At 41.2% G+C, this 24,557-nt stretch overlaps 1 protein-coding gene across 4 annotated transcripts in view; it reads right to left on the bottom strand.

Moving 5' to 3' along the window:
* Nucleotides 1-24,557, bottom strand: part of lmbrd1 (LMBR1 domain containing 1) — a 199,565-nt gene that overhangs the window by 91,222 nt on the left and 83,786 nt on the right. For all 4 annotated transcript variants that reach the window (XM_072250485.1, XM_072250481.1, XM_072250494.1 and 1 more), the window contains 2 exons: nt 20,822-20,889; nt 3,622-3,710 (listed from right to left, as the gene is read on the bottom strand). In XM_072250485.1, the coding sequence (XP_072106586.1) occupies nt 3,622-3,710; nt 20,822-20,889 (157 nt within the window). The remainder of the gene's footprint in view (nt 1-3,621; nt 3,711-20,821; nt 20,890-24,557) is intronic.

Below are 24,557 nucleotides of genomic sequence, written 5' to 3'. Positions count from 1 at the left end.
CTTTTTCACCGCCTGCTGTACCTGCATGCCCACTTTCAATGACTGGTATATAATGACACCCAGGTCTCGCTGCACCTCCCCTTTTCCTAATCGGCCACCATTCAAATAATAATCTGTTTTAATGTTTTTGCCACCAAGGTGGATAACCTCACATTTATCCACATTAAATTGCATCTGCCATGAATTTGCCCACTCACCTAACCTATCCAAGTCACCCTGCATCCTCTTAGCATCCTCCTCACGGAAACACTGCTGCCCAGCTTTGTGTCATCCGCAAACTTGGAGATGCTGCATTTAATTCCCTCATCTAAGTCATTTATATTGTAAACAACTGGGGTCCCAGCACTGAGCCTTGCGGTACCCCACTAGTCACTGCCTGCCATTCTGAAAAGGTCCCGTTTATTCCTCTTTGCTTCCTGTCTGTCAACCAATTCTCTATCCACATCAATACCATACCCCCAATACCGTGTGCTTTAAGTTTGCACACTAATCTCCTGTGTGGGACCTTGTCAAAAGCCTTTTGAAAATCCAAATATATCACATCCACTGGTTCTCCCCTATCCATTCTACTAGTTGCATCCTCAAAAAATTCTATGAGATTCGTCAGACATGATTTTCGTTTCACAAATCCATGCTGACTTTGTCCGATGATTTCACCGCTTTCCAAATGTGCTGTTATCACATCTTTGATAACTGACCCTAGCATTTTCCCCACCACCGATGTTAGGTTAACCAATCTATAATTCCCTGGTTTCTCTCTCCCTCCTTTTTTTTAAAAAGTGGGGTTACATTAGCCACCCTCCAATCCTCAGAAACTAGTCCAGAATCTAAAGAATTTTTTCAATGATTTTAAGTTCCCTGGCCCCCACCACTTTATTTTCACCATGGATGTCCAGTCCCTATATACTTCCATCCCTCACCAGGAAGGTCTCAAAGCTGCCCACTTCTTTTTGGATTCCAGACCTAACCAGTTCCCCTCTACCACCACTCTCCTCCATTTAGCGGAATTAGCCCGTACTCTTAATAATTTCTCCTTTGGCTCCTCCCACTTGCTCCAAACTATAGGTGTAGCCATGGGCACCAGTATGGGCCCCAGCTATGCCTGCCTTTTTGTTGGCTTTGTGGAACAATCCATGTTCCAAGCCAAAACTGGTATCTGTCCCCCATTTTTCCTTCGCTACATCGACGACTGCATTGGCACTGCTTCCTGCACGCATGCTGAGCTCGTTGACTTCATTAACTTTGCCTCCAACTTTCACCCTGCCCTCAAGTTTACCTGGTCCATTTCTGACACCTCCCTCCCCCTTTCTGGATCTTTCTATCTCTCTCTCTGGAGACAGCTTATCTAGTGATGTCTACTATAAGCCTACGGACTCTAACAGCTACCTGGACTATTCCTCTTCCCACCCTGTCTCTTGCAAAAACGCCATCCCCTTCTCGCAATTCCTCCGCCTCCATCGCATCTGCTCTCAGGATGAGGCTTTTCTTTCCAGGATGAAGGAGATGTCTTCCTTTTTTAAAGAAAGGGGCTTCCCTTCCTCTGCTCTCAAACACATCTCTCCCACTTCACGCACATTTGCTCTCACCCCATCCTCCTGCCACCCCACTAGGAATAGGGTTCCCCTTGTCCTCACCTACTACCTCACCAGCCTCCAGGTCCAACATATTATTCTCCTAACTTCCGCCACCTCCAAAGAGATCCCACAACCAAGTACATCTTTCCCTCCCCCCACTTCTGCTTTCCGCAAGGATCGCTCCCTATGTGACTCCCTTGTCCATTCGTCCCCCCCATCCCTTCCCACCGATCTCCCTCCCAGCACTTATCCTTGTAAGCGGAACAAGTGCTACACATGCCCTTACACTTCCTCCCTCACCACCATTCAGGGCCCCAGACAGTCCTTCCAGGTGAGGCGACACTTCACCTGTGAGTTGGCTCGGGAGATATACTGCGTCCAGTGCTCCCGATGTGGCCTTCTATATATTGGCGAGACCCGACGCAGACTGGGAGACCGTTACGCTGAACACCTACGCTCTGTCCACCAGAGAAAGCAGGATCTCCCAGTGGCCACACATTTTAATTCCACGTCTCATTCCCATTCTGATATGTCTATCCACGGCCTCCTCTACTGTCAAGATGAAGCCACACTCAGGTTGGAGGAACAACACCTTACATTCCATCTGGGAAGCCTCCAACCTGATGGCATGAACACTGACGTCTCTAACTTCCGTTAATGCCCCACCTCCCCTTCGTACCCTATATCCCTTATTTATTTATTTATTTATTCCTCTCTCTTCTTTCTCCCTCTCACTAATACTCCGTGCCCATCCTCTGGGCTCCCCTCCCCCTTTCTTTCTCCCTAGGCCTCCCATCCCATGATCCTCTCCCTTGTCCAGCCTTGTATCCCTTTTGCCAATCAACTTTCCAGCTCTTAACTCCATCCCTCCCCCTCCTGTCTTCTCCTATTATTTCGGATCTCCCCCTCCACCTCCCACTTTCAAATCTCTTACTATCTCTTCTTTCAGTTGGTCCTGACGAAGGGTCTCAACCTGAAACGTCGACTGTACCTCTTCCTGTAGATGCTGCCTGGCCTGCTGCGTTCACCAGCATTTTTTGGTGTGTGTAGTTATGTTGTACTCTGTGATTTAATGACACCTATGTTACTCAGCTACTGACTTTTATTCATTTAAATATTTACATATTTGCTCCATTAACAATATTTATTGACCCAATTTTCATGGAAGATCTCTGCCTCTCTGTTCTCCCGCAGAAATTTTCAGCACGTAGTATTTAATTTCATTATCTGTCTTGAATTTGTAATGTCGTGCGTTGTTGGATTGTACCTCCACTCGCAGTTTGAACATTAACAAAGTCCAAATCCTACAAAGTTCAAAGTAAATTTATTATCCATGTCACCATATACACAATGAGATTCGTTTACTTGCAGGCATTCACAGTAGAACAAAGAAGAATAAAATCAACGAAAAATTACACACAAAGACTGACAATGAGCAAAAGAAGACAGCGAAAATACAAAAAGTAAATAAGATTGAGAACATGCATTGTGGAGTTCTTGAAAGTGAGTCCATCGGTTGTGTAAATCAGTATTGATGCTATGTTGGCAGCAGAACAGGTGGTGACACCTACGGGCAACACGCAGGATATCCTTAGGTTGTATTGGTTGTCAATGCAAATGACTCATTCACTGTATATTTTAATGCACATGCGATAAATAAATGAATCTGAATCTGGATTGTTTTTTCCAGATCCTGATCTAAATTGGTAATTATTAAGGAATTAGTGATTATTGAAGCATTACATTCCTTATTATTATTTTTGTTTTGAAAGAGATGGAAGTAAACATTTCTGTTATCAAGCCTGACCTGTAGAATTAATTTTGTACACCTAGTCTGCAAGGAGGAAGATCATGATGAATGGCAACATCCTAAGAGTGGAATGAACATAATGTAACCTATCAACCATTGTTACTCCCACGGTCTTGTGCTTTTTTTAAAATAATAAACATGCTGGATGTCATAAATGTGGTGGGTCAAAAGACATGTCTCTATGCAATAAAACTCTATGACCATCAATTATCAATACAAAATGAGTGTTCTACTTACGACTGCTTCCTAGCTCTTCAAAAAGAAATTTCACCTTTTCCCATTCTGTAGAGTTTTGATTTGCTGGAATATTCAAAGGAACAAAAGCACTACAATAGAAAAGAAGATTAATTTCAGACACTTTACTTACTTTACATAATGAACACCGTATGGACTATTCTAAAACAAACGTACATTTTATTAATATAAATAAAAGTGCCTCAAAGTGCTATGGATAATGGATTTAAAATTTATCTTTAATTTTTCAATTTCATTCCTTCAATCACACAACTTAAAAGTGTTTGGGAAAATAATTAACAGTAACTAATTGTACAGAAACCTACATGGCATCAAATTTTAAAATTACATTTCAACAGAAAAAACTGTAGTGATCTCAGCTTTTGAAAAATCTACCCTGTACTACCGCAAAATAATTTGTACGTTATTAAAAGGAAACCATTTAAATTTAACCCAGTGCTATCCATAACATTTTCTAAGTAGTGTGAAATAAAAGAACTCAGTGGTAATTCTTTACATCCATTGGATCAATTGAAATCTAATGCATTTCATCAGACAAGGATGAATATGAGAATACAGTGTACATTTAAATAAAAACTTAAAAAATATCAAATTTGATTTATATTCAAGAGAATATTTAATTTCCTGAATTCAAGTCATTCATTGTAGTACTTTGCTCACTTTTCCTTTTATTTATTTCAGGGCTATTGGAGTGGTTTTTCAAATCTTCAAACACAAAGGAGAACACTCCCCAATTATTCAGTCCGCAACTATGCCCATTGATAAACCTTGTTAGTGTCATTCATTACACAATCTTGGGGCAACTGATCTTCAACCTTCTCACAGAAATTATCACAATAGAGTTGTAGAGGTGTTCAACACTTGGATAGTTTTTGAAAGGAGAAACTCAGGCATCTTCAAAGTTCAAAGTAAATTATGTTACCAAAGTACATATACATCACCTTATAAAACTGTAACATTTATTTTCTTGTGGACATGAACAATGAAAGATCAGAATGCAGAAGACAAGCTATGCAAATGTAAATATAAATTAATAGGAATAAATAACAAAAATGTGAGGTAATGAAATAGAGTCCTCAAAAGGAAATCACTGGTTGTTGAAAAAAATCACAATTATGGGGTAAGTGAATGTAATTGGCCCCTTTTATTCAAGAGCCTGATGGTTGAGGGATAACAACTGCTCTTGAACCTGGTGGTGCCAGTCCCGAGGCCCTTCTATCTTCTACCTGATGACAGTGAGAACAGACCGTGACCTGGGTGGTGGGGATATCAGATAATGGATACTACTTTTCTGTGACAGCTCAGAAGAGAAGTGAAGAGAACTTCAGAGGTGATAGGAGATTCCATAGTCAGAGGAACAGAAACGAGATTCCATGGGTGTGATAGAGACATCTGGATGGTATGTTGCCTCACAGGTGCCAGGGTCAGAGATATCTTGAATCAGGTCCACGGCATTCTCAAGGGGGAGGGTGAGCAGCCTGCAGTCTTGGAACATATTGGCACCAATTATATAAGTCAGAAAGGTGAGGAAGTTCAAAGAGAGATTTTAGGGAACTACGTAGAAAGCTGAAAAAAACAGGATCTTCTGGGTAGTAGTAATCTCTGGCTTGCTGCCCGTGTCACGTGCAGTGAAGATAAGAATGTGATTTTCACGAATAAAATTGTGGAGGTGTTTTATGTTTCAGAAAAGCCATGGCAGCACATTTTTGAACACAAAGCACGCTATAAACCCTTTACGTAATTGCGTCATCACGTCAGAGCAGCCTCTTAAAAAGAAACCCCAACTCAATGCCAGTAGTTTTGAATTATGTACTGTACACTTCCACCAATTATGTTACCCTACAGGACAATTTGGCAGATGAATACATAGCTGAAAAACTGGCAAATGGTTTAGGGGCTCAAATATATGTATCAATGGAATCTCCTCTGGGGATACGACCTATACAAAATGGATGGGTTTTGTAGCTGAACCCATAATGTGAGCTACCTTGATGACAATCGCCTGGTAGCACTTACATCTACAGAGATGAAGTGCATTGAGAGGTTGGTCATGACTAGACTGAATTCCTGCCTTAGCCAGGACCTGGACCCATTGCAATTTGCTTATCGCCGCAATAGGTCAACGGCAGATGCAATCTCAATGGCTCTTCACACGGCTTTAGACCACCTGGACAACACAAACACCTATGTCAGGATGCTGTTCATCAACTGTAGCTCAGCATTTAATACCATCATTCCCACAATCCTGATTGAGAAGTTGCAGAACCTGGGCCTCTGTACCTCCCTCTGCAATTGGATCTGTGCAGATTGGTGATAACATCTCCTCCTCACTGATGATCAACACTGGTGCACCTCAGGGATGTGTGCTTAGCCCACTGCTCTACTCTCTCTCTATAACCAAGACTGTGTGGCTAGGAAAAGGAAAGGTATGTTGCATCCGGAGTTTCTCCGGTTAGCGGACGATTTCCCTCCACGCCTCTCTGACATAGTGGGAAACCGCGTATGAAGCAAGTTACAGTAGTAGTTTGCCATTGCCTTCTGCCGGGTGAGTTTCCAAAGAGATCACCAGCTCGTAACCCAGCTCGGATGGAAAGCATGCATAGGAGCCGGCTGGGTTCGAACTCGGGACCTTTTATCCCGAAGTCCGGCACAGATGCCACTATGCCACCAGCCTCAAATACCACCTATAAATTTACTGATGATACAACCATTGTTGGCAAAATCTCAGATGGTGATGAGAGGGCGTACAGGAGCGAGATATGCCAACTAGTGGAGTGTATCGCAACAACAACCTGGCACTCAATATCAGTAAGACAAAACAGTTGATTGTGGACTTCAGGAAGGGTAAGATGAAGGAATCAGAAGTGGAGTGAGTGAGCAGTTTCAAGATCTCTGCGGATCTAACCTGGTCCCAACATATCGATGCAGTTATAAAGAAGGCAAGACAGTGACTATACTTCATTACGAGTTTGAATAGATTTGGTATATCAACAAATACACAAAAACTTCTGTAGATGTATTGTGAAGAGCATTCTGACAGGCTGCATCATTGTCTGGTATGCGGGTGGGGGGAGGGGTACTACTACACAGGACCCAAAGCAGCTGCAGAGGGTTGCAAATTTAGTCAGCTCCAACTTGTGTATTAGTCTACAAAGTATCCAGAACATCTTCAGGGAGAGGTGTCTCAAAAAGTCAGCTTCCATTATTAAGGTCCTCTAGCACCCAGGGCATGCCCTGTTTCCATATAGGAGGTACAGAAGCCTAAAGGCACACACTCAGTGATTCAGGAACAGCTTCTTCCCCTCTGCCATCCGATTCCCAAATGGACAATGAATCCTTGGACACTACCTTACTTTTTAAATATATTCAGGTCAACCTTCACTAATCTGGCACCATTGGGACCTGAGGAGTGACGGATTAGTGAAAATGCCGAATTACAGAAGGATCGCATTAAGCAATAGCTAACCTTTAATAAACTGGCACCATTGGGACATGAGGAGTGCCGGATTAGTGAAAAATGCCAGATTAAAGAAGGATCACATTAAGCATAATCAGTGCCGGATTATCGAAGGAACCGGATTACAGGTAGTCGGATTAGTGAAGGTCGACCAGTATTGTTTGTTTTTTGCACGATTTTAATCTATTCAATATACATATACTGTAATTCATTTAATTATTTATTTATTACTATCTTTTATCCTTCTATATTATGTACTACAATGAACTGCTGTTGCTAAATTGACAAATTTCACAACACATGCCGGTGATAATAAACTTGATTCTGATTCTGAAATTGCAGTCAACAAGATGAGTTGCAATCTAAAAGCAGACAAAAATCAAAGAGGGTAATGAATACAGGACCGAAGCTATGATATGATGTGAACACATGCGGTGTAAAGAATAAGGTCAATGAACTTGCAGTACAGTTACAGATAGTATGACTTTGTGGGCATCACCGAATTGAGGCTGAAAAAAGATTATAGCTGGGAGCTTAATATCCAAGGATGCACATTGTGTTGAAAGGATGGCCAGGTAGGCAGAGGAGGTGGTGTGGCTCTGTTGGTAAAAAATGAAATCAAATCATTAGAGAAGATGACATAAGATCTGAAGGTGTTGAATCGTTATGGGTAGAGCTAAAAAACTGCAAAAAGACTCTGATGGGAGTTATGCCAAGACCCCAAACAGTAGCAAGACATGGGCTACAAACTATAATGGGAGACAAACAATGCATATTAAAAGGGCAATGTTACAATAGTCGTGGGGGATTTCAATATGCAGGTAGATTAGGAAAATCAGGTTGGTGTTGGATCCCAAAAGGGGGAATTTCTCGAATGCCAACAAGATGGCTTTTTAGAGTAGCTCGTGGTTGAGAGCACCAGGAGATCAGCTACTCTAGATTGGGTGTTGTGTAATGAACCGAAATTGACAAGAGAGCTTAAGGTAAAGGGAACTTTTGGGGCCATTGATCATAATATGATAGAATTCACCCTGCAACTTGAGAAGAAGTCAGATGTTTCAGTATTACAGTGGAGTAAACGGAATCAGAGGCATGAAAGAGAAGCTGGCCAAGAGTGATTGGAACAGTATACCAGCAGAGCAGCAAGGCTGGGAAATCTGGAAGCAATTCTGAAAGTGCAGGACGTATACATCCCAAAGAGGAAGTAGTATTCTAAAGGCAAGACGATACAACCATAGCTGACAAGAGAAGTCAAATCCCAAATAAAAGCTGAAGAGAGGACATATCATAGAGCAAATATTAGTCAGAAGTTAGAAGATTGGGAAGCTTTTAAAAACCAACAGAAGGCAACTAAATAAAGTCATTAAGGAGGAAAAGATAGAATACGAAGGCAATAATATTGAGGATACCAAAAGTTTTTTCCAATATACAAAGTGTAAAGAGAGGCGAGAGGAGATATTGGAGTGCTGGAAAATGATGCTGGTGAGGTAGTAATGGGGGACAAGGAAATAGTGGATGAACTGAAGTAGTATTTTGTACCAGTTTTCACCGTGGAAGACAATAGTAGTATGGTGGAAGTTCGAGAAGTCGGGGGTAGAAGTGTGTGAATTTGTCATGACAAGAGAAGATTCTTGGGAAACTGAAAGGTCTGAAGGTAGATGAGTCACCTGGAGCAGATGGTATAACAGACAAACATAGAAACATAGAAAACCTACAGCAAAATACAGGCTCTTTGGCCCACAACGCTATGCCAAACACGTACTTACTTTAGAATTTACCTGGGGTTACCCATAGCCCTCTATCTTTCCAAGCTCCATGTACCTATCCAGGAGTCTCTTAAAAGACCCTATCGTATCCACCTCCACCACCATCAGCAGCAGCCCATTCCACGCACTCACCACTCTCTGCGTAAAAAAACTTACCCCTGACATCTCCTCTGTATCTACTTCCAAGCACCTTAAAACTGTGCCCTCTCGTGCTAGCAATTTCAGCCCTGGAAAAGAGCCTCTGACTATCCACATGATCAATGCCTTAAAGGATTCTGAAAAAAGTGGCTGCAGAGATTGTGGAGGCATTAGCAATGATACTTTCAAGAATCACTCAATTCTAGAATGGTTCCAGAGAAATGAGAAATTGCAAATGTCACTCCACTCTTGAAGAAAGGAGACCAGCCAAAGAAAATAAATTATAGGTCAGTTGGTCTGATTTCAGTGGTTGAGAAGATGTTGGGAGTTGATTGTTCAGGAAGGATGTGGTGTTGGCCATGGAGAATTTAAAATATGTAAGAAAATGTCGAACTCGAATGGGTCAAGGATAGTGGAAGCAGACAAATCACTTGTCTTAGTTCCTGTCATGTGCTTGGAGATGAAGGCTGTCATTTTGTGGAACTGCTTTACATCCTCCATTTCGCGAGATGAAGTTGTTTTCCTTTCTGTGTTTTAAAGTAGACACAATATCCACTACATAATGTACTGGTTGGGCACAGGAGTACATTAGCCAGAGACTCATTCCACCGAGATGCAACACAGAGCGTCATAGGACCTGCCTGTGGCCATCAAACTTTACAACTCCTCCCTTGGAGGGTCAGACACCCTGAGTCAATAGGCTGGTCCTGGACTTATTTCCTGGCATAATTTACATATTACTATTTAATTATTTATGGTTTTATATTGCTATATCTATACTCTATTCTTGGTTGGTGCAACTGTAATGAAACCCAACTTCCCTCGGGATCAATAAAGTATGACTATGATGTTTCAGGTAATCTGCTGAAATAGAGATCATTTCCAAAGAAGTTACTTGTGAGGTGTTCTTTGATACAAAACATGCAGGGTTGTGAATGTCAGGGTTGGTGCCTGCGTGGAGTGATTTGAGCTGGTTTCTGAAGAGAACAAAGAGCCATAAGTTACCGATTGTCACTTGCTGGGAAGAGGGCAATAGAGGTTTTCCCCGCTATCCGAAGGTAGAGCGTTCCTATGAAATGGTTTGTAAGCTGGAATGTCATAAAGTGAATAAGCAATTACCATTTATCAATATGCGAAAAAATTCTGAGCGTTCACAGACCCAAAATATGACGTACAAAATCATGCCAAATAACACATAAAACCTAAAATAACAGTAACATATAGTAATGGCAGGAATGATATGATAAAACACACAGCCTATATAAAGTAGAAATACTTTTCTGCAGCACTGTCTAGCACAGCAAAAATCTCGTGGATGCACTCTCGGCAAAAACACAGCGCAAGCGCTCTCAGTAGAAACATTCCCTCCAGTAACCTTTAAGCTATGAAGCTGCCAAATCATACCAAATAACAAAAATACACAGCCTACGTAAGGTAGAAATAATGTATGCACAGTGTAGTTTCACTTACTGGAATCAGGAAGACTCCAATAAATTGCAGCTTCGTCACAGTTAAACACTTGCTTATACGAATAACCACCTGACGCAATCGGCAAACGCCTCTGATCTGGGCCGACATTTACATGCTGGGCGGCACCTAATTAATTAGCTTGCTTATTTCAGCTTTTTTCTTAAAGATGTGTTGGGTGCGTTCCAACTACCGCTGCACCACTGCATTCATCACAGCAATGTATCGGTCAGCAGCCTGAAGGTTGGGGACAACTGCTTAAAACTATGAAGCTGCCCTCGCCTCAGAAACCGATCAAACCACCCATGACTACCTTTAAATTGCATTTTCACCACCATCATCCAGTGCTTTCTGTTTCAGTTTATTAAAAAGACTGACTGATTTCTCCTTGAGTATAAGAAAACTTAACGGAACGCCACGCTTTGTACACCCATCAATCCACTCAAACAACAGACTTTCCATTTTATCCATTATTGGATGCCGACTAAGAGACCACCTTGCTACGAGCAGAACAGTAACATCGGCAGCTTTCAAAATTCTTTCTCTCTGCATATAAATAGTGCGAATGGTGGACACAGGCAAGTTCAACGCGTGGAGAATGTCCGTTCACCACGATCGAAATGCTTAATTATGGCTAGTTTTACACTAAGTGCAACACTCTTACAAGCTCTTTTAGGCTTTTCCGATACCTTAGAACTCATCCTGCTAATGGATGCACAAAATAAATCGAGCTAAAGCATGTGTTTAAGCAATGCCGGTTAGAACGTCGTTCCGGGGGAGGAGCTTGGCTGTCCGTGCGCGCGGCGCCTTTTTTCACACGCTGCCTTTTTTCGTAACGTGAAAACACCTTCTGTTAGCGAAAACAGGTAACTAATGTAGGTCTTTCGTAACAGCGAGGTTTCGTAAAGCAAACATTCGGAAAACGGGGGCCACCTGTAAATGGATGCTGGCCTGGAGCAGAGCCAATAAAAAGGTGTTGAAGGTCAATCAGATTACCTACAGCCAATGACGCTGGAATGCAATATTTGAATTAGTAAGAAACAAGTATAAAAGTGGACACTTCGAGTGTGCTATCAGCGATAACTCTCTCAAGAGACCCACCATCGTAAGGAAGAACTGCCCATGCCAGTGGCTGGGTGAAGAAAGGATCGATCATCCAGCCAAAAGAGATCCCCTATTTCAGTGTTATAAAATTGGAAAAGTAGTTTTAGAAAGTACTGGCACGGTGGGAACAGAAGAATTCATGTTCTAAGCTGTTGGCTCGGGATCAACATAGTTACGTTGTTGTTTGTACTGAGAAAATAAAGTGGGAGCTAATTAATTATGAGTCGCGTAGTAAATTTCCTAACCTTGTTCTGTTGATGAAAAATCAACAGTGGTTTCAGGGTAATTGATGGCACATGATAAAATTGTACAAAATGGTTTCCTTCAGGGGAAATCTGGCCTGATAAATCTTTCCCAATTCTTTGAAGAAATAACAAGCAGGATAGACAAAGGAGATTTGGTAGATGTTTTATACTTGGCTTTTCAGAAGGCCTTTGACAAGATGCCAAACATGAGGCTGCTTAACAAGTTAGGAGCCCATGGTATTACAGGAAAGATACTAGCATGGATAAAGCAGTTGCTGCTGGTGACTAGTGGTGTTTCACAGCACTCTGTGCTAGGAGTACTTCTTTTTATTTTATATATCAGTGATTTGGATGATGGAATTGATGGCTTTGCTGCAAAGTTTGTAGTTGATACAAAGGTAGCTGGAGAGGCAGTTAGTTTTGAGGAAGTAAAAATACTACAGAAGGACTGACAGATAAGAACAATGGGCAAATAAGTGGCAGATGGAATATGGTGTCGGGTGGTGTATGGTCATGCACTTCGGGAGAAGAAATGAAAGGGTTGACTACTTTCTGAATGGAGACAAATTTCAAAAATCTGAGGTGCAAAGGGATTAGGAACTCCTTGTGCAGGATTTCCTAAATGTTTATTTGCAGATTGAGTCAATGGTGAGGAAAGCGAATGTGATATTAGTATTCATTTCGAGAGGACTAGAATATAAATGCAAGGATGTAATGTTGAGATTTTATAAAGCACTGGTGAAGCCTCACTTGGGAGTATTGTGAGCAGTTTTGGGCTCTGATCAAACACTGATCCTGGGGGTTCAGCTCAACAAAACTGTTACAGAAACAGCAACGAAGAATCCTTTTACAGTATTTCTGAGTCTCCACCCGGGACTTGCATGGCTGACAGCGGTGAAAACCAAGGGGAAGAAGCTACTGGCTTCCCTGAACACCACCAGAGATGGAAGACCTTCATTGTTGTCCTAAACACCAGCAGCATAATGGATGAAAACTGGGAGGAGGGGAGAGGAGCATAACCTTAGGGTGAGAAGGGAAAATCTTAAAAGGGACTTGAGGGCCAACTTTTTCCAAGCAAAGCAGTGAGTATACTGAACAAACTGACACAGGAACTTGTTGAGACAGAAACAACAGCATCACTAAAGAAGCACTTGGGTAAGCACATGGAGGGGCAGGGCTTGGACGGATATAGGCCAAATACATGAAACTGGAACTAGCTGGGTGGGCACTATGGACAACATAGACTCTCTGCACTGGTGGGCGCTGTGGTCGACATGGACTCTCTGCACTGGTGGGCGCTGTGGTCGACGTGGACTCTCTGCACTGGTGGGCGCTGTGGTCGACGTGGACTCTGCACTGGTGGGCGCTGTGGTCGACGTGGACTCTGCACTGGTGGGCGCTGTGGTCGACGTGGACTCTGCACTGGTGGGCGCTGTGGTCGACGTGGACTCTGCACTGGTGGGCGCTGTGGTCGACGTGGACTCTGCACTGGTGGGCGCTGTGGTCGACGTGGACTCTGCACTGGTGGGCGCTGTGGTCGACGTGGACTCTGCACTGGTGGGCACTGTGGTCGACATGGACTCTCTGCACTGGTGGGCGCTGTGGTCAACATGGACTCTGCACTGGTGGGCGCTGTGGTCGACGTGGACTCTCTGCACTGGTGGGCGCTGTGGTCGACGTGGACTCTGCACTGGTGGGCGCTGTGGTCGACGTGGACTCGGCACTGGTGGGCGCTGTGGTCGACATGGACTCTGCACTGGTGGGCACTGTGGTCGACATGGACTCTGCACTGGTGGGCACTGTGGTCGACATGGACTCTGCACTGGTGGGCACTGTGGTCGACATGGACTCTGCACTGGTGGGCACTGTGGTCGACATGGACTCTGCACTGGTGGGCACTATAGTCGACATGGACTCTGTGCACTGGTAGGCACTGTAGTCGACATGGACTATGCACTGGTGGGCGCTGTGGTCGACATGGACTGCACTGGTAGGCACTGTGGTCGACATGGACTCTGCACTGGTGGGCACTGTGGTCGACATGGACTCTGCACTGGTGGGCACTGTGGTCGACATGGACTCTGCACTGGTGGGCACTGTGGTCGACATGGACTCTGCACTGGTGGGCACTGTGGTCGACATGGACTCTGCACTGGTGGGCGCTGTAGTCGACATGGACTCTGCACTGGTAGGCGCTGTGGTCGACATGAACTTTGTGCACTGGTGGGCACTGTAGTCGACATGGACTCTCTGCACTGGTAGGCACTGTGGTCGACATGAACTTTGTGCACTGGTAGGCACTGTGGTCGACATGGACTCTATGCACTGGTGGGCGCTGTGGTCGACATGGACTCTGCACTGGTGGGCACTGTGGTCGACATGGACTCTGCACTGGTGGGCACTGTGGTCGACGTGGACTCTGCACTGGTGGGCACTGTGGTCGACATGGACTCTGCACTGGTGGGCACTGTGGTCGACATGGACTCTGTGCACTGGTGGGCACTGTGGTCGACGTGGACTCTGCACTGGTGGGCACTGTAGTCGACATGGACTCTGCACTGGTGGGCACTGTGGTCGACATGGACTTTATGCACTGCTGTCACCTGCAAAGTTTTAAACTCTGTTGCCAGCTTACAGTAATATTACTACAACAGGTTCCCTTCCAAGTCACACAACATCCCAACCTAGAAACATATAGCTGCTCCTACATTGTTGTTATGACCAGAATTTAGTGATAACCTTTGCCAGCAGGACTACAGCAGTTCAAGATAGCTCACCATCACTTCCCCAAGGTGTGATTAAGGGTTAAATAATAAATGCAGGCTATGCCAGCTATGTTCATATGCTGAAAAATTAACATGTCATAAAGCAGCATTGGGGTAGACAAAGACTGACACCAAGGGGTATAAAAGGGCAATGTTCTGATGTTCTTACATTTCTTTACTAATAACTGAATGTGTACAAATGGTTTAGAACATTGACAAGTGGCTGTTTTTTTATTCTTTCTTAGCAAACATCCTGATAAAGAGGGAAGGCAATGCAACAGTTATTGTTGATGAGAATTGGTATCTTGTTCATTCAAAGTACAGGTTAGACAGCTGTTTATGTCATCATCTATCTTCCTTCTTCCCTCTACCTCAAGCTCCACAGTTGCTGGGCAGAGCTAAGCCAGCATTATTGAAGCAGACCAAAAACAAAACCTGACTTCTGCTTCGCTTTATGCTCAGTTCTCCACTAGAGCTATTCAGCAATGAAAGTATTGGTTGAAGCTATTAACCAATCACTCTGAGCTGCAAATGACAGGACAGTCACCAGGAAAGAGACTTTCAAAACAATCTTCATGCTTGTCATTACCAAGCACAAGAAACAGATAAAAATACGAACAGGAACAGACCACAGTGCCCTATCAGCATGCTGTGCAACTTGATATAATCAGCTTATATGCTGATCCCAACTCATCAGTCCCAGTTCTTTTTATCCCTCTTTCAAATATATATCAACCACCACCTTAAATACATCTAATGATCTGGCCTCTACCACCTTCAGGGTAGAGAGATTCACTACCTTTTGACAGAAGATATTTTCTAATCAGTTGTAAATAATTTCCACGTATTTCATGGCTATGCCCACTTTGTGACTCTCCAACTAGTGAAAACATCTCAGTATCCATCCTGTTAAACTTCCTTAGGATCTTACATATTTCTATTAGCTTATACCTCAGTCTTCTAAGCTCTACAGTATACAGAATTAAACTGCTTGAAATAGGGTTTGGGAGTTAATGTGCCTGATCTGTTTTGCTCAGTTTTTGGGCAGGAGGAGGGATTTGGGGGTTGATGATTGTGCTGCCTTTCTTTTCTTTCTTGATTTCACAGCTACACAGAGAACTGAAGAATTACAAAGTTGAATACTCTGATAATAAATGAACCCCTGCCTACCCTCTCATGTCAGGAACTATCCTGATGAATCTTATTGATTTCCCCAAGCTACCATATCCTTTTCTTCAATAAGATGATCAAAACTGTAGATCAAATTCCAGGAATGGCCTCACCAACATCTTTTTCATTTTCAATCTTATTATTAAGTTTCAAATTAATAAACATAATAATGATGCAAAGAGATCGGGATTACATTAATAATGGTTAACATGTACAAGCACAGATTTCAAGTAACAAATGTAGTTTAGCCTCCCAATCTCTTAGTAACTAACCATGAAAAAGATGTTTTATTAAGAGAAAAAAACCCTAAACTAAAAAAAACAAACAAAGATTGGGCTGCCATATTTCATCGGCTAAAATTATTATTTGTCATTAACTCCGCTCCTCTATACACGAACAAAAAATTACTACAAAGGATTCAGAAAGGGTGAACTTACATCATATGAAAATATTGAATGAATGGCCTCCAAGTTCCTTCAAAATTAACCGAAGGATCCATAGTACTGCTCCTAATTTTTTCCAAGTTTAAACATGCTATTGTTTGGGAAAACCATTGAAATGTAATAGGGAGATTGGAATCTTTCCATTTAAGTAAAATGGATCTTCTGGCTATTAATGTAACAAATGCAATTAGATGACAAGCTGATGAGGATAAATGACTGGAGTCTATCACTGGTAGTCCAAAAATTGCAGTAATAGGATGAGGTTTGTAAATCAATATGCAGAACTACTGAAATAATATCAAAAATACCTTTCCAATATTTTTCTAGAAGAGGGCAAGACCAGAACATATGTGTCAAGGAAGCTAACAGAATTACATCTATCACAAACAGGATTTATATGGCAGTAAAAGCAAGTCAACTTACCCTTGGACATATGAGCCCTATGAACCACCTTAAACTGTATCAAAGCGTGTCTGGCACACAATGAAGTAGTATTAACTAGTTGAAGAATTTTCTCCCATTTCTCTGTAGGTAAAGATACCTGAAGTTCTCTTTCCCACTCATTCTTAATTTTATCAGAAGTACCTAAGCATATTTTCATAATTAAATCATAAATAAATGCTATTAAACTCTTCTGATAGGAGTTTAAACTTAAAAATTTTTCTGTAACTTCAATTTGATGTGATATCCGAAAGGTAGGTAAAATAACATTCAGAAAGTTTCTAATCTATAAATATCTGGAAAAAGTGTGATTGAGGCAAATTATGTTTATTAGACAATTGTTCAAAAGATTTAGGGATAAAAATTGATACCGCCTGAAATAGATACAGAAATTTAGGTAAAATAATCATCTTAATAGCATTAATTTGACCAATCAAAGATAAGGATAATGGGGACCATTTAGTAAACAGTTGTTTAACAATCAATTAAGTGTAAAAAAAATTAACTTTAAATAGATCCTTATGCTTCTTAGTAATTTTAACACCCAAATAAATAAAATAATCAGTAACCAATCTAAATGGCGATTGTCTATAAATTGGAACCTGCATACTTAATGAAAAAAGCACACTCTTATTAAGATTCAATTTATAACCAGAAAAACTACTAAACTGAGCAAGTAGTGTTATTACTGCAGGAATGCATTTCTCTGGGTTCAAGATATATAGGAACAGGTCATCTGCATATAGTGATACTTTATGCGTCCCATTCCCACGAATAATGCCAAATATATTGGGTGAATCACGAAGAGCGATTGCCAAGAGCTCCAGGGCAATATCAAATAGTAAAGGGCTTAAAGGACAGCCCTGTCTAGTACCTCAAAAAAGCCTAAAAAAGGGGGATCTCTGATTATTGGTAAATACAGAAGCCAAAGGTGTATGATATAGCAATTGGATCCTAGATATAAATTTTGGGCTAAAATTAAATTTCTCAAGTATATTAAATAAATATTCCCATTTAAGTCTGTCAAACGCGTTCTCGGCGTCAAGCGAAATAACACACTCTGAAATATTAGATGAAGTAGTGTATACAATGTTCCTTAACCTCCTAACATTAAAATGTGAATAATGATTTTTAATAAATCCTGTCTGATTCTCAGAGACAATTTGTGGCAATGCCTTCTCCAATCTAATTGCTAATATTTTGGAAAAGATTTTAGGATCCACATTCAACAAAGATATAGGTCTGTATGATGCACATTCAGTGGGATCTTTATCTTTTTTAGGAATTAAAGAAATAGATGCTTCATAAAAGGATTGTGCTAATTTACCTACAAATAAGGCATCTTTAAAATTTCTACATAACCAAGGAGAAAGTAAATCTGAAAAAGATTTTAAAAGTTCAGCTGTATACCCATCCGGACCAGGTGCTTTACCAGAGTTCATCGAAAAAATTGCTTTCTTTATTTCCTCTTCAGTAATGGGTGCGTCTAGTGCTAAACGTTCATCAACTGGTAATTTCGGGATATTCAATTACCTTAAAAATTCATGTATTATGGTAGAATCATCAGGAAATTCTGATTGGTATAAAATTCTTGAAAAGATTTAATTTCATCATGGTCAACCGTCAAAATACCATACGTGGGTTCAGCGCCAAAAGTAATTGAAGTGAAGTGCACAACTACACAGCTCCAACATTTGTGGGCACATTATAGATGGGCTTAACTGTAATGAACCTTTATCTGTTAACTGTCTGTTAAAGCTGAAATATTTCCAGATATACTTCTACTTTAAGTTTATGCCAGCATAAGTTCTGTTATTTCATGGAGAACAATAACTTTTGCACAGAGCAGTATTTATACAGCATTCACCATAATTTTCATTCCCCTAATGTAACATTCCAACTTTACTGTTTGTGTTGAACCCAAAATCTAAATATACTGGACCTACAAATTCTCCTCTATAAACACTGTGTCACATCCTCAAAGAATTTGAGTAAATATGTCAAACATAATTTAACTTCAGAATCTGGCTTATTGTCAATACCTTATATGAAGTGACATTGCCATCTGAGATTCTGTCAACAACGGTGGTGTCATCATCGAATTCACAGATGGCATTTGAGCTCCATCTAGCCCCACAGTCATGAGTGCAAAGAGAGTAAAGCAATGGGCTAAGTATGTATCTTTGAGATTGCCTGTGTCAATTGTCAGCTAAGAGATGTTACTACTGACCTGCACTGACAGTAATCACTATTCAAATCAAATTTGTCATTCTACCATACTCATGAAAATAGCAAACAAAACAGCGTTTTCCAGGGCCAAGGTACAAAACACAGTATCAACAGTTACACACTGCACAAAGCACACCCAAGGTAGCAAGCATAAATAGGGATGGAACTGGACTCTCTGACCAGAGAGAAGAGGATGCTGTCCAAGTTGCACGCCATCTTGGACAATGTCTCCCATCCACTGCATAATGTACTGGTTGGGCACAGGAGTACATTCAGCCAGAGGCTCATTCCACCGAGATGCAACACAGAGTGTCATAGGAAGTCATTCCTGCCTGTGGCCATCAAACTTTACAACTCCTCCCTTGGAGGTTCAGACACCCTGAGCCAATAGGCTGGTCCTGGACTTATTTCCTGGCATAATTTACATATTACTATTTAACTATTTATGGTCTTATTACTATTTAATTATTTATGGTGCAACTGTAACGAAAACCAATTTCCCTCGGGATCAATAAAGTATGACTATTACAATCACACAATAAAAGAGACTAAAACTCATGCCATCAATCCAGTTGACCACAATAGAGCCCGTCTCCTGTTGAGTGAACACTGATGGTGGGGGGGGGGGGGGGGGGGCACCAACTTCAGCCTGGACGCCACACAACATTGCCCCAAGTGGTGCACACCATCCCCAAAGCAAACTCACCCCTCCTCCCCCAGCAGCAACACCGCAGCTTGAGGCTCAGTCCCCACATTTACAAGACAAGCCCATATAGAATATTCTTAAAATACAACCACACAAATATACATGAATATAGTCCAAAGCCTCTAGTCCATCGAAATCTCCAGTCAACCACAACAGAGCTCGTCTTCTGCCGGGCAAATACAAATTACAAATCCAGTTGCAGGTGGAAGTACTGTGGTCCAGGATTTGAAGCTTGTTGATAAGTAGTGAAGGGTAGATGTATTTGAAAGCCAAGCTGCAACTGATAAGCAGCAGATGGACACTTATATTGCTGATTTCCTTTACTTTTCAGGACTGATGGCTGATCATGTAGTTATTTGGTATTTTCATCACTGAAAACCACCAACTTTCATCCTTGTGATGGAGTTAAGTATGTAACTCAACAATGGTGAATAAAGCATTATAAAAGGTATATGTCATGTGAGGAATTAAACTAAGAGGTTCCTATTGCTTACTCAACATTAAGGTTTGTAAAGGTGCACTGACTTTTCTTTAAATTTTGCCTAACAGACCTCCCTCCCTTGAATTTTGCTGCAGATATTTTTGCAGCTAAAACTGTCAGCACAAGAGACTGCATTTCAAATATGGACACATGCAATACCAAATACACAAAAAGACCGTGCATAAATAACAATATTTTGCCTAGAGGGTGCTATGACTGGACACTGAATTTGATTCGTGGAATGAGGTTAAATGGATAATGATAGAACACACTAGAAAGGACATGTTGGCTAGAATTAAGTGATTAAACAATTAGGAAAAACTATGTTTTGTTGGAGTTGTTTTTCTAAGAGCAGAGGCAGCTAAGGAAAACCTGACCTGTCTCCTTAAGTATCACAATTATAAAGGAACAGAGTAAACAATGAGAATTATTCTCGTTTGGCAGAGGTGTCTATAACCAGAAGTAGTCAATTTCAAATAAAGAACAGGATATTAAGACAGTAATTAAGGAAAAAATTTTCATTCAGAGGCTCAAGGGGGTAATAGAGACTAATTTAAGTAGTAGTTAGATGAACACATAAATATTATTGTTTAAAACTCTATGGGCTAAGTGCTAGAAAATGAAAATTACATACATTTTTGATAGCCAACACAGCCACAAAGGGTGAAGGACCTGTTTCTGTGCAGTTTCACTGGGACTCTAACTATTTAAGTAACATTTTATCATTCCAAACACTGCTCCAAAACTGCATCTTATTCTGAAAAACTTACCCAATTAAGAGAAGAATGGAGCAGACAAACACAAATCCCATGGTATACATCAATGCATTCTTCACTTGCTTTAAGAAACAAAGTGAAAATAAGCAAATAATAGAGTTGCATACATCCAATTTTATTACAGATAACACACAGCTTCCTTAAACCTAACATTTTGTCTAAAAGCATTCTATTTCAGTTCTGACAAGAATATCCATGTGCAATGTTATGTCTTCCCTTTTTTACTAAACTGCCAGACTTGCTAAGTGGTTCCAAACTGTTTTCAATTTCAGATTTCCAGTACTTCAGATATACATTTTTGATTTCCATTCAATTCCTCATCACATTACATATTAAGAATGTAGCTAACTGCAGAAATCAACATTCCAAGAGCTCAGATTTTTTGAGTGAAGGAATGATAGGAATGTTATTTCCTTTCTCAAATGAAAGATTGTTTTCTTCAAATACCCAAAAGAACTCATACTAATGCATAGGATAATAAAACACTTATCGGTAACAGTTGGTGATATGAATATCACATAACAATCCAGGAGTACTATATTCAATTTTCAAAGGAGGAAACTTTTTTCCAACAGCATGATCACACTACTCAGCTCTCACTAGTTTCACAGTAGCTAAGTAGCACAATTGAGAGGCTGTGACCTGTATGGTGCCACACTGATCATTGCTGGGGACCCAGCTGCTCACAATCTAAATCAATTATTATGATAGATCATTTGTCCAAGCTTGTAAGATACAAAATTATGTGGCAGCATGGAATATGAAGAGATTGCAGATGCTTCATGGGGATATAAACAGGTTGAGTAAATGGTCAAGGAAATGGAAGATGGAGTACAATGGGTTAAAATGTGAAATCTTCAACATTGGTAGAAAAGTTTAGAAAGATACTTTTTTTTAAATGGGTTAAGTAAAAGGCGTTAATGTTCAGGGGGATCTGGCTGTCCCTGTATGCAAATCACTAAAAGTAAACATCTAGGTACAGTGAGCAATTAGGAAAACAATAGCTGACCTTAATTGGAAGAGGACTTGAATACAAGAGTTGAAACATCTTGTTCTAATCATACCCAGCAATGTGAGACCACATCAGGAGTATTGTGCACAGGTCTAATGTCCCCACCCAAGGGAGGATCTACATGTTTTCTGGAGTGCAGTACTAAGTCTCTACATTTAAAGCAGAATATTAATATATTAGAAACAGTTCAGTGAAAGTTTACTCAAGTAATAACTCACGTGTGGATTACAGGAAGGATGTGATTAAACGCGAGAGGACACGGAAAAGATTCACAAGGATGTTACCTGGATTGGAGGCTTGTGTTTTCAGGAGACCATGAAAAGGCTAGATCTTCGTTTTCTGGAGCAAAGGGGACTGAAGCAGAGGACCACTTACCATTGTAGGGGTGTCTAAAACAAGGCTACATAGGTTTAAAGTGAGATGGAAAAATGTTTATAGAGGATCATTTATTATCAAAGTATGTTGACAGCACAGAACCTGATAACCTACTAAATGCTGAAAAGACTAGATATGATGGATGTGGAAAGGATGTTTCTCAGGTGGGGGTATCCAGAACTAGAGGGCACAGCCTCAAAATTGAGCAGCAACCTTTTAGAACAGAAGGAGGAATTTTTTTTTTAAACCAGTGTGGTGAATCTGTGGAATGCTCTGCCACAGGCTGCGGAGGAGGCCAAGTCCATGGGTATATTTAAGGCGGAAGTTGATAGCTTTCTGATTGTTAAGGGCATCAAAGGAAATGTCGAGAAGATATGGGGTTGAGTGGGATCCAGGATCAGCCTTAATGAAATGGCGGAGCAGACTCAATAGGCTGAATGGCTTAATTCTGCTCTTATGTCTTATGGTCTTATGAATCTGACTGGTAAATTATTCAAACAAGATAAGCAACACACATCAAAGTTGCTGATGAACGCAGCAGGCCAGGCAGCATCTCTAACAGTCGACGTTTCAGGCTGAGACCCTTCGTCAGGACTAGTCATGGTAAATGGTAGGGCATTGAAGAATCCAGTAGAACAGAGAGATCTAGGAATAATGGTGCACAGTTCCCTGAAGGTGGAATCTCATGTGGATAGGGTGGTGAAGAAAGCTTTTGGTATGCTGGCCTTTAGAAATCAGAGCATTGAGTATAGGAGTTGGAATGTAATGTTGAAATTGTACAGGCCAAATTTGGAGTATTGTGTACAGTTCTAGTCACCGAATTATAGGAAAGATGTCAACAAAATAGAAGATTTACTAGAATGTTACCTGGGTTTCAGCACCTAAGTTACAGAGAAAGGTTGAACAAGTTGGGTCTTTATTCTTTGGAGCGTAGAAAGTTGAGGGGGGACTTGATAGAGGTATTTAAAATTATGAGGGGGATAGATAGAGTTGATATGGATAAGCTTTTTCCATTGAGAGTAGGGGAAATTTAAACAGGAGGACATGATTTGAGAGTTAGGGGACAAAAGTTTAGGGTAACATGAGGAGGAACTTCATTACTCAGAGAGTGGTTGCTGTGTGGAACTAGCTTCCATTTGTCATTTAAAGTAAAATTGGATAGCTATATGGACAGGAAAGGAATGGGGGGTCATGGGCTGAGTGCAGGTCAGTGGGACTAGGTGAGAGTAAGTGATCGGCACGGACTAGAAGGGCCGAGATGGCCTGTTTCCGTGATGTAATTGTTACATGATTATATGGTTATATAGAGGGATATGGAATTAATGCAGGTAGGTGAGATTTATACAGATAGGCATATCAGTTGACACAGATGTAATGGGCCGAAGGACCTATTTCTGTGCTGTACATCTCAATTACTAATTTTAGAAAGAATGGCTGGACAGATCAAGTTTGTATTTACTGTAAGAATGAAAGGAGGCTTGATGGAAACATACAAAATTCAAAGAGGTCTTAGCAGGTACACGTGGAGATATTTCTTGCATGGGAGAATCTAGAAAAAAAGGTGTAACTGTTTAAAAATGAGAGGCTGAAATACCCATCAAGTCAAGTAACATGCGTCACAACGGAATCCGACTTCTCTGATGGTAGCATGCCCTACAAGAAGAGATTTAGCAGATTGGGTCAAAATTCGCAATTTAAAAGAATGAGAAGTGATCCCACTGAACATTACAAAAAATTAAGGCACTTAAAAGGATTTATGCAGGGTTGATGTTACTAGCTGGGCTGCCTAAATTCATGTACCTGTTTCAAAATTTTACAATTATGCATAGAGCTAAGAAGAATGGTGAAGAACTTGTGGAATTTTTTGCCCAGAAGAACTTTGAGCATCAATCAATCAGAGAAATCGGAAGCCTAAGACACAGTTCACTCAGGTTCACTGATTGAGTAGAAGAGGCAGCAACTTGCAGCAGTTTGGAGCGTTGAGGAGCAGCCAACCAGTGTTCGAGATTGATTTGCAAGAACAAATCAAAGTAAGGCAGGGCCATGCAAAGCAGCTATTGTTATAGTGGCCATCATTGGAGTGGACAGAGTTAGATGGAGGTTCTGAGGCTTTTGCTCTTCAAGGTTTCAGTCAGAAAAGACAAAAAAGCTGTAGGTAGAGATTTATATCCTTTATATTTTCTCAATCAGTACAGTAGAGATACCAGGCAGGACAGTGGAAAGCTCCTCTTGTGGGATATGGAAAAGCAGGGAGACCTCCAGTGTCCCTGACGAATACACCTATGAGAAGTGCATCCAGCTGCAGTTTGTAAAACTCCATGTTAAGGAGCTGAAGTTGAAGCT

This window comes from Mobula birostris, chromosome 2 (genome assembly GCF_030028105.1).
Source record: "Mobula birostris isolate sMobBir1 chromosome 2, sMobBir1.hap1, whole genome shotgun sequence".
In the NCBI taxonomy this organism is placed as follows: Eukaryota; Metazoa; Chordata; class Chondrichthyes; order Myliobatiformes; family Myliobatidae; genus Mobula; species Mobula birostris.
This window is presented reverse-complemented; position numbering and strand designations above follow the sequence as displayed.